The sequence below is a fragment of the Caretta caretta genome, chromosome 7, assembly GCF_965140235.1.
Source record: "Caretta caretta isolate rCarCar2 chromosome 7, rCarCar1.hap1, whole genome shotgun sequence".
Lineage (NCBI taxonomy): Eukaryota > Metazoa > Chordata > Testudines > Cheloniidae > Caretta > Caretta caretta.
Genome location: NC_134212.1, coordinates 120646678 through 120658132, shown reverse-complemented (window position 1 = coordinate 120658132; position 11455 = coordinate 120646678). Strand labels below are relative to the sequence as shown.

The window sequence follows — 11455 nt, the reverse complement described above, 5'->3', positions numbered from 1 at the left end:
AGGTAGTGATATGCAGATCTGCAGACAAATGTGAGGAAGCACAGTTCGGTGTCAAGGATAATACCAAGGTTTTGGGCAATGGGAGGCTTAGTTGAGGAGGAAGGGAAGGAGTTATGTTGAACAGTGCTACTCACAGGTTCATCTGTTCAATTACAACACATTTAGGCGGCTCCTTCACGGAGCCGTGAGCACGGGCATGTACCTGATGTTTCACCACTCTCCCTGACACTTGCCCCTTCTGCAGCATAAGGAAGACCCTGGCATACATCTGCCTTGAGTGCGCCAGGTTGCAGCCCCTTTTCTGGCTCCTCCAGAACCTTCTCAGTTTCTGGCTGTACTTTTCCCCACAACTTCTGGTACTTGCACACCCCATGAAGTCATGAGACCTTGTCAACCTCCAGCTGGGGAAGGAGCTTTTAGATGTGGGCGGGCTTCTGGCCACCCTCCCCCAGGAACTGAATAGGTACAACACATTTTGGATTTACCTTATCCATCACACCAAGCGTCTGTTCCATTACTGAAACCTGTTGGGTGATGCGGCTGTCATAGTTTAGTACACTTAGGAACTGCAGAATAAAAAGAGAGAAATCAGACTACTGGGTATTTCAACCATTCCAAGATCCTAGGTTGGCAGTTAAGCTATATAAAGTTTAGAAAAAACATTTGTTTTAATCTTGGATAGCACAAAGCAGTTCTATAAACCATAAAATGAACATTTCTAAGATGATGTCTTAGACGCTGCTTGAATATTTGAGAACATTCTATTCAAGCATTCATTATGTCTAGCATTGTTAACCCTAATACACTCAGTGTGTCTGTTGTTAGAAGAAGCTCTCAAAATCTGTAATCTCTAAGAGTAAAGGTTTTAAAAGAAAGTCCAATGGTTTAGGTGACTAAGGCTCTGGAGGTTATGCGCTACGTAGCAAAGGTACACTTTTACCAGCCATTCTCCCAGTGACAGAACCAGGCTGGCTAAGTCCATTTACACTGTATTAATTAGATGTGATATACTCCCCAAGTCATGTTCATGGGGGAGAATGCAAAATGTTTCTGCCTAATCTAGCTAGACAGAGACTAATGTCCCACGGAGCCCATAAGCACAGTTCTAACAGATGGTACCTTTTGAGAAGGAACGCTTTTTCTTTATGAAGTGACCACCTTATAGTTCTGAATTTTGTTACTTTACTTTCACAGTAATTTTTCTAGATAATTTATTAAAATCTTTCTCTGGGAGACACCAATAGGTAGCATATTGTTTCCAAGGATCTTGTTGTCAGGTGGGAAACAAAGTAGTCTTAAATAACTCGTGACCAATAGCAATCAGATGTTTGTAGATGACTTGTCCACTTCCTGGTTCAGGTAAGCCTTTTTGGGATCACCCAAACAAATAGCAGCGCACTGTTGGTGATTTTGCTGCAGGAACTTTCCAGCTTACAGTCACCTTTTGGGTACCTGTTGGCTCTTTTGTTGGCATCAGTCCTAACAGTCCCCTTTTTGCACTTCTGAAGTCAGAAAATTCAAAAGTGGCTGCCTTTTTTAAAAAAAAAAAAAAAAAAGCACACTAATAATGTTTTGATTTTCTGTGACATACCAAATGGAGGCACTTCAGAACTTTCATTTAAGATCAAGAATGTTTTATTTAAAGATGAATTACTTAAGGCTGTGAAATCCTGATTCCTTGCTTTAACTGCCAATATTGATACTCGGAAGTTTAGAACCAATTGTGCCTGCAGTTACACCTAGGCTTAACAAAATTCAATTTTTTTTTTATAATTTTGACAATACCAGTGGCTATTGGACAGGATGGGCAGTGATGATGTCCCTAGCCTCTGTTTGCCAGAAGCTGAGAATGGGTGACAGGGGATGGATCACTTGATGATTCCCTGTTCTGTTTATTCCCTCTGGGACACCTGGTACTGGCCACTGGTGGAAGACAGGATATTGGGCTGGATGGACCTTTAGTCTGACCCAGTATGGCTGTTTTCATGTTCTTATCAAATTAAGTGAGGGGTTAGGGCAGCACTGATAGAAGTGCTGCAAGAGGATACCTGTATGGCTGAGGGGCCCAAGACACCCAAGTGCGGGGGAGGCTGTGGTCCTGGTCCAGCAGAGCAGAGACCCCCAGCTATGGGGCATACCACCCTGCTGCTGAATGGCTGCTTGCTGGGGACAGTCCAGCATACTCCAATGCTAAGTAATTGAGTGGGCCCTGTGGGCCTAGTTCCAGGGCGGTCTGCACTTGCCGACTGTTATTGATGGGTTTTTTTTTGAGAACGGGGGTTCTCTTTCTCAAAAAGAAAAGGAGTACTTGTGGCACCTGAGAGACTAACCAATTTATTTGAGCATAAGCTTTCGTGAGCTACAGCTCACTTCATCGGATGCATACTGTGGAAAGTGTAGAAGATCTTATTATATACACATAAAGCATGAAAAAATACCTCCTCCCACTCCACTCTCCTGCTGGTAATAGCTTATCTAAAGTGATCACTCTCCTTACAATGTGTATGATAATCAAGGTGGGCCATTTCCAGCACAAATCCAGGTTTTCTCACCCCCCCCCCCCCAAACTCACTCTCCTGCTGGTAATAGCTTATCCAAAGTGACCACTCTCCTTACATTGTGTATGATAATCTAGGTGGGCCATTTCCAGCACAAATCCAGGGTTTAACAAGAATGTCTGAGGGGGGGAGGGTAGGAAAAAACAAGGGGAAATAGGCTACCTTGCATAATGACTAAGCCATTCCCAGTCTCTATTCAAGCCTAAGTTAATTGTATCCAATTTGCAAATGACTTCCAATTCAGCAGTTTCTCGCTGGAGTCTGGATTTGAAGTTTTTCTGTTGTAAAATAGCGACTTTCATGTCTCTAATCGCGTGACCAGAGAGATTGAAGTGTTCTCCGACTGGTTTATGAATGTTATAATTCTTGACATCTGATTTGTGTCCATTTATTCTTTTACATAGAGACTGTCCAGTTTGACCAATGTACATGGCAGAGGGGCATTGCTGGCACATGATGGCATATATCACATTGGTAGATGTGCAGATGAACAAGCCTCTGATAATGTGGCTGATGTTATTAGGCCCTGTGATGGTGTCCCCTGAATAGATATGTGGGCACAGTTGGCAACGGGCTTTGTTGCAAGGATACGTTCCTGGGTTAGTGGTTCTGTTGTGTGGTGTGTGGTTGCTGGTGAGTATTTGCTTCAGGTTGGGGGGCTGTCTGTAGGCAAGGACTGGCCTGTCTCCCAAGATTTGTGAGTGTGTTGGGTCATCCTTCAGGATAGGTTGTAGATCCTTAATAATGCGTTGGAGGGGTTTTAGTTGGGGGCTGAAGGTGACGGCTAGTGGCGTTCTGTTATTTTCTTTGTTAGGCCTGTCCTGTAGTAGGTGACTTCTGGGAACTCTTCTGGCTCTATCAATCTGTTTCTTCACTTCCGCAGGTGGGTATTATAGTTGTAAAAATGCTTGATAGAGATCTTGTAGGTGTCTGTCTCTGGTCCAGTCCACACAAGAGATCCACTTCCTGGACACTACAGTGCTAATAAACGATGGTCACATAACCACCACCCTATACCGGAAACCTACTGACCGCTATTGCTACCTACATGCCTCCAGCTTTCACCCTGACCACACCACACGATCCATTGTCTACAGCCAAGCTCTGCGATACAACCGCATTTGCTCCAACCCCTCAGACAGAGACAGACACCTACAAGATCTCTATCAAGCATTCTTACAATTCAAGCATTCTTACAACTACAATACCCACCTGCGGAAGTGAAGAAACAGATTGATAGAGCCAGAAGAGTTCCCAGAAGTCACCTACTACAGGACAGGCCTAACAAAGAAAATAACAGAACGCCACTAGCCATCACCTTCAGCCCCCAACTAAAACCCCTCCAACGCATTATTAAGGATCTACAACCTATCCTGAAAGATGACCCAACACTCTCACAAATCTTGGGAGACAGGCCAGTCCTTGCCTACAGACAGCCCCCCAACCTAAAGCAAATACTCACCAGCAACCACATACCACACAACAGAACCACTAACCCAGGAACCTATCGTTGCAACAAAGCCCGTTGCCAACTGTGCCCACATATCTATTCAGGGGACACCATCACAGGGCCTAATAACATCAGCCACACTATCAGAGCCTCGTTCACCTGCGCATCTACCAATGTGATATATGCCATCATGTGCCAGCAATGCCCTCTCTACATTGGTCAAACTGGACAGTCTCTATGTAAAAGAATAAATGGACACAAATCAGATGTCAAGAATTATAACATTCATAAACCAGTCGGAGAACACTTCAATCTCTCTGGTCACGCGATTAGAGACATGAAAGTCGCTATTTTACAACAGAAAAACTTCAAATCCAGACTCCAGCGAGAAACTGCTGAATTGGAAGTCATTTGCAAATTGGATACAATTAACTTAGGCTTGAATAGATACTGGGAATGGCTTAGTCATTATGCAAGGTAGCCTATTTCCCCTTGTTTTTTCCTACCCTCCCCCCCGACGTTCTTGTTAAACCCTGGATTTGTGCTGGAAATGGCCCACCTTGATTATCATACACATTGTAAGGAGAGTGATCACTTTAGATAAGCTATTACCAGCAGGAGAGTGGGGTGGGAGGAGGTATTTTTTCATGCTTCATGTGCATATAATAAGATCTACACTTTCCACAGTATGCATCCAATGAAGTGAGCTGTAGCTCACGAAAGCTTATGCTCAAATAAATTGGTTAGTCTCTAAGGTGCCACAAGTCCTCCTTTTCTTTTTGTGAATACAGACTAACACGGCTGTTACTCTGAAACCTGTCATTATGCATGGTTCTCTTTCTGAGTGTCAGGTGAAATTGACATTTACCAATGACTAATGATTTTAATTGAATCTTCCCAAGCCTAGTTACACCTGTACAACTCCAAAGACTTCAGAATTACACAAATGTCAAAGAAAAATTTAGTCCTTAATGTTAAATTGCTGTCCTAGCTTGGGCTGGGTTTCCCTATAGATGTAGGACAACTGAAGAATACAAATAATGGTACAAACATAGGCAGCAGCTTTTCTCCAGATAAAATCTCAATTTCAGAGTTACTTACGAGCTGGCGATCGCGTGAAACATGCAGTTTTTGAATATCCCGAGCCTTCTGGTTTAGATCTTCCATCAGCATCTTCATTTTTTTATGTTCCCATTCCAGCTGAAATATCCCTTTAGAGAAGTCTTTACTTTCCACCATGCTAGCAATTTTCTTTTCTCCTTGAGCCTAAAAAAGATTAATTTTAGCATAATTTATGGATTACAGAATAATTTTTCCTGTAACAGGATGAACAGGACTTCTAATTTCAGTAATTTTAATGTGCTACATTGCAATCATTTTCAGAGGCTGGTGTCCAGACAGACTTCATGTCAAAAAAGCTAACAATGTTAGGAACCATTAGGAAAGGGAGAGATAAGACAGAAAATATCATAACGCCACTATATAAATCCCTGGTACGCCCACACTTTGACTACTACATGCAGTTCTTGTTGCCCTATTTCAAATACATACTAGAATTAGAAAAGATACAGAGAAGGGCAACAACAATGACTAAGGGTATAGAACAGCTTTGGATGAGGAGAGATTAAAAAGTCTGTCACTTTTCAGCTTGGAAAAGAGATGAATAAGAGGAGATATGATCAAGGTCTGTAAAATCATGAATGGTGTGGAGGAAATGAATAAAGAAGTGATATTTAGTCAGTCACATAATACAAGAACCAGGGGTCCCCCAATGAAATTAATAAGCAGCAGGTTTAAAACAAAAAAAAAGGAAGTACTTCTTCACACAATGCACAGTCAACCTGTGGAACTCATTGCCAGGAGATGTTGTAGAGGCCAAAACTCATAACCAGGTTAAAAAACGGATTAGATAAGTTCCTGGAGGATAGGTCCATCAAAGGCTATTAGCCAAGATAGTCAGGGATGCAGCCCCATGCTCTGGGTGTCCCTAGCCTCTGAGTGCCAGAAGCTGGGAGTTGATGACGGGATGGATCACTTGATGATTGCCTTGTTCCGTTCATTCCCTCTGAAACATGTGGCTTTGGCTGGTCAGAAGACAGGATACTGGGCTAGATGGACCATTGGTCTGACCCAGTATGGCCATTATATTCTTTTTTATGGAACTTGTTGCCTGTTGCTGACACTTTAAATTAACGCTACTGCTTCAGCCTTGTATCACAGATGAGGGTGAAACAAATTGCAGTCAATAGCTATCTGTTCTCCCACCTTATATAAGTGCTGTGGCCCATGGTTTTAAAGGTATTTAGGCATTGCTGAGCTTAGCTTTGCAACACCTAACTGATTTAGGGGCCTGTCATTTTCAATGGTGATTTGGGAGCCTAAATCCCATCAACTGTCAATGGAATTTTGGCTCCTAAGTGCCTAAATCCTTTTTGGAAATGACGTTGAGGCTCCTAAATGAGGTAGGCATTGAATCGGTGAACTCAGCAATGCTTAAATACCTTTAAAAACATAGGCCTAAGCATTTTTCCTCCACACATGCCAAAGGCGGCACACAAGCTGATCTTTAGTGGCACTCTGCTGCCAGCCAGGGTCCCAGCTGCCAGCCCCACTCCGCCCACTGCTGGCCTGGATGGACGGAACCCCAGCTGAGCAGGGCTGGCGGCCGGGACCCCGGCTGGCAGGGGCTGGCAGATGGAACCCCAGACCAGCAGTGGGCTGAGCAGCTCAGCACACTGCCGGTCTGGGGTTCCGTCTGCCAACCGCGCTGCCGGTCTGGGGTTCTGTCCGCTGGCCCCTGCCAGCCGTGGTCCTGGCCGCCAGCCCCGCTCAGCCCACTGCCGGCCCAGGGTTCCGTCCATCCAAGCCGGCAGCTGGTCTGGGATTCCGTCTGCCGGCCCCTGCCAGCTGGGGTCCCAGCCGTCGGCCCCACTCAGCCCGGCTGCCAGTCTGGGGTTCCGTTGGGGGCCCCTGTAAATGTAAAATTTATTACTGGCACGCCAAACCTTAAATTAATGAAGACTTGACACGCCACTTCTCAAAGGTTGCTGACCCCTGCTCTACAATATTTGAACTTGTCCCAGTTTCAGGTATTTTGCAGTTACCACTGAAGGTTGTATGCAGTAGCAATAAAAAGCAAATTTTTATGCAGCTGGGATGGCAAGAAAATAACCTTTATTGTGAGTATGAAAAATGAAATGTGCCATGTATGATCCCACAATTTCACCTTTATATAAAAGGAGAATCGCTTAATTTTTGGAAGTTTCACTGTAACCCAACATTCAGTTACCTGACATGACTGCACAACTGGGGAATGTAGGAGTGGTGTATAGGATATTAATTCTCTATAAACAGCATGGACATAGTGCTTAAAGATGCTGCCTTTCCGCTGATCAGGATTCCAGTGATCAGTGCTCAGGATGGTAGCCTTTATATTAGAGATGTTACAGAACTCATAATAGCTTCAAGGACCTTTCAAAACAAAGGTAACAATTGAGCCCATTGGTATATGGAAGTGCATGAAAAGAGATTAAATCAGTATTACAGAGATGTCAAACTAGATAAAAGCTGCAGTCTCTAAAGGAAAATCCATTCATTTAAAGCCCTTAATTTCCTCCAGAAAATGTAAATTACCCGGATTGTGCAATTCAGTTCTTCAATAACACTCTTGTGAATGAGAATAGCATCAGTATAATCTGGTATTAGCTCAGCAGCACTCTCCAATTCCACCTGTCCTTGTTTAAGCAGAAATTGGATAGTCAAATCCAGTTGAAACCTCATCTTTTCCTCTCGTAGCCTAAAATTGCAGAGAATCAATAGTAGTTTTTAGTGATTGATAAAATGCTTGTATTTTAAATCTTCTCTATGATCAGAGGGTAACAGAAAGATTAGGAAATCATCTGAAAAACAGAAAGGGTCACTGCAATTTTCATAATTCTTTGTGTTTGCTAATGACCAAATGCATGTTTCAGCAAGGGTTTGTTCCCTCACACCCTGTTTTCTCCTATTTGCTCCTACAGTGAGTGCTTCTTTCTACACAGACTGTGTTTTGTCTTCACTGCCAGGTCAAGCAGAAGTTATACGGGAGAAAGACCCTACTGAACAAAGAAAAACTTTATCAATAATTGTAAAAGCATGACAGAAACCTCCCCCACCCTAGTCAAGTACATTTCTTTTTGTTTAATTATCTTGGAGTTTGTTCCCAAATAACACTCCCATTTCAAATGTGGTGAGAACCAGATGGTGTAGTAGCTGATAGAATAAGAAAAATACAGCATTACGTGTTTGAACCTCTCATTGAAGTCAAGGCTCTTTCAGAATTGGGCTCTATGTCTCTTAGATGAGTTTTAGAGAGAAGTGTGATACAGTACAGAACTGTACACTTCTCACTAGACTTAATTCTGTGTCAGCAGAGTGCTAAAGTGTAGATGAATGTGAATGTAAGAATAATAAGCAAAATTACGTATTGAGTTCATTTAAAATTTTTTCAATGTCCATCCTTATCTTCTCATCATCATCAATCCTTTTCTGGAGAAAGGCCTGCATCTCCGCTAGCGTCAGGGCTTTCCGTTTCACCTAAGCAAACAACATCACAACTACTTGAACACACTGAACTTTGCAAATATAGAGGAAAACCTTTTATGGTAGACAGACTTTTGCTCATTCTTCACAAGAACAGATATTTAAGATCTGGATGAGGGAGCTGGCTACCTTCCTGACTCCCATTAAAGTCTAGGCAAGTCCACAATTGTAGTCCTTAGCTGCTCTTTGAAAGTTTACCCTTTACTGATGCATATTTTTTTCCTATGAAAGGAAGGTCTCATTTCCTTCTCACTTCAGCAAAGCAAAACGGATCTTAGCTACATCTTTGGATATTTAAGGTTTACATCTTGGTGACCTTAATTATATTAGTATAATAGAATATAATTTAATGTAATATATTAATATACCTTAACCTCAATTAATAGTGTAACAGGGCTTTCTATCAACATGTTAGGATTTTCTTTTGATGCACTAGGAAGGAAAAAGCATTCATCAGGGTAAACAAATGCAGCAGATTTACACGTAGGTTACAGATGCAGAATGGTAGGATACACCTTGATGGTTTGCTTTTGTTTTGGTGGGGATGGGGGAAGGAGAATGAGGAGGGATACTTTGAGACAGCTCCTACTTCCCACTTATTTTCTTTAGAGGAGAGCAGGATGTGGCTTCCTCGGAAGCTATTCATACTGCTCTGTATCTGCTGAAAGAGGGAGCTTTGCTAGAGTGTGATGACTACTCAGCTCATTCACACTCTGGAAGTGAGCTAGGGACTCACAGATCACCTACACTGTGCTGCCACTTGCTTAGTCCTCAGAACTTGATGCTCTGGGTTAAGATCCCAAAGCATCAAAGAGTATAAAACAGTAAATCAACAGCAAAATAAAATCTGATGGAAATAGCTTGACGTACCAGCTGTTCGCTTTCCACTTTTGTTCGTCTAGCCAAACAGAAACGTTCCCAGATCGTCGGGTCTAATCCCTCAGGCATGTTTTCAGGGTCATCCATTTCATCTATGGCTTTCATTAAATGGGCAAGTGCCTCTTCGTAAGCTCTGGCTGAGCCTGGCCGATCTCCATAAGGGTTAGCAGTGTCAAGGTGCATCTTGATCTTCTGGGCTCTGGTGTCATCAACCGTGGCATACATAGTAAAATAAATATTTTATCTTTCTTCTTACTTGCTACATAGAACAAGGTCTTGTAGCACTAAAAACGCTTCTCACCATTGTCTTAATCTCTTTCAGCATGCAACCAGGAAATATTATTTAAAAAACATAATATTTTTTTGGGTTTGTTTTGGGTGGTTATTTATTAATTATTATAATCATAGAATCCTAGAATATCAGGGTTGGAAGGGACCTCAGGAAGTCATCTAGTCCAACCCCCTGCTCAAAGCAGGACCAATCCCCAACTAAATCATTCCAGTCACGGCTTTGTCAAGCCGGATCTTAAAAACTTCAAAGGAAGGAGATTTCACCACCTCCCTAGGTAACCCATTCCAGTGCTTCACCACCATTCGATCCCTAGTCTGTAGTGGTACATGAGATTCTTCTGTCCTAAGTGCAGGACTCTGCACTTGTCCTTGTTGAACCTCATCAGATTTCTTTTGGCCCAATCCTCTAATTTGTCTAGATCCCTCTTTATCCTATCCCTACCCTCCAGCGTATCTATCTCTCCTCCCAGTTTAGTGTCATCTGCAAACTTGCTGAGGGTGCAATCCACGTCATCCTCCAGAAGATTTTCATAGAATATCAGAGTTGGAAGGGACCTCAGGAGATCATCTAATCCAACCCCCTGCTCAAAGCAGACACAATCCCCAATTTTTTTTGCCCCAGATCCCTAAACGGCCCCCTCAAGGATTGAACTCACGTCCCTGGATTTAGCAGGCCAATGCTCAAACCACTGAGCTATCCCTCCCCCTAACCGGCCCCAGCACCAACCCTTGGGGCACTCCGCTTGATACTGGCTGCCAACTAGACATGGAGCCATTGATCACTACACGTTGAGCCCAACAATCTGGCCACCTTATAGTCTCTCCACCTTATAGTCCATTCATCCAGCCCATACTTCTTTAACTTGCAAGAATACTGTGGGAGACTGTGTCAAAAGCTTTGCTAAAGTCAAGGAACAACACGTCCACTGCTTTCCCCTCATCCACAGAGCCAGTTATCTCGTCATAGAAGGCAATTAGATTAGTCAGGCATGACTTGCCCTTGGTGAATCCATGCTGACTGTTCCTGATCACTTTCCTCTCCTCTAAGTGCTTCAGAATTGATTCCTTGAGGACCTGCTCCATGATTTTTCCATTTTAAATAGCATATATAATGTGGGGAGAGGAGAAGATTGCTTTAAAATGTCTGTCAGTCATCCATATGATAGTTGGTCATCAACAATGGTTAATGACCATCGTCATTACAGAGGTGCAGTTTTAAAAACAGGTTAGTAATCAATGGCCTACTGCTAACTAAGATACTTCACAGAGCTTAGAAAATAGACTCTCCTCTCCCATCATAAAGGTAAAAACAATAACGTAGAAAATGGTTTGAGTCAAAGGGAATTTTACCGTGGTCGGCGTTTGTAAAGTTTGAAAAGATGATCAATGTGATGCGCCGGAACATCAGAAAATTCCTTTTTAAAGCCACGTTCCAGAATCTAGCAGGAAAAATAATCAGCAAAACTTCAGCATGCACATATCCTAGAAATATAGAATAATGACGCATGCTAAAAGGTGCTAGGTGGAGTTGGGCTATTTCATAGATTGCCTCTCTCAGAGATGACAATTTATCATGTCTGTTGTGCTTTTTAAAACCCAGAGAAGTGTCTACAAAAAGTGAGACTAGCAGGTTAAGCGTAGACAGTGGTCTTGGCATTTTGCAAGAGACGCAGTCCTTGCCCAAGAAACTTACTGA

General features: G+C 42.8%; 1 protein-coding gene across 4 annotated transcripts in view; it reads right to left on the bottom strand.

Annotated features, from left to right (window-relative positions):
- The window catches only part of CFAP43 (cilia and flagella associated protein 43), a 94906-nt gene that overhangs the window by 3868 nt on the left and 79583 nt on the right, over positions 1 to 11455 (bottom strand). For all 4 annotated transcript variants that reach the window (XM_048857624.2, XM_048857622.2, XM_048857625.2 and 1 more), the window contains 6 exons: positions 11110 to 11198; positions 9460 to 9667; positions 8471 to 8583; positions 7642 to 7804; positions 5110 to 5274; positions 486 to 566 (listed from right to left, as the gene is read on the bottom strand). In XM_048857624.2, the coding sequence (XP_048713581.1) occupies positions 486 to 566; positions 5110 to 5274; positions 7642 to 7804; positions 8471 to 8583; positions 9460 to 9667; positions 11110 to 11198 (819 nt within the window). The remainder of the gene's footprint in view (positions 1 to 485; positions 567 to 5109; positions 5275 to 7641; positions 7805 to 8470; positions 8584 to 9459; positions 9668 to 11109; positions 11199 to 11455) is intronic.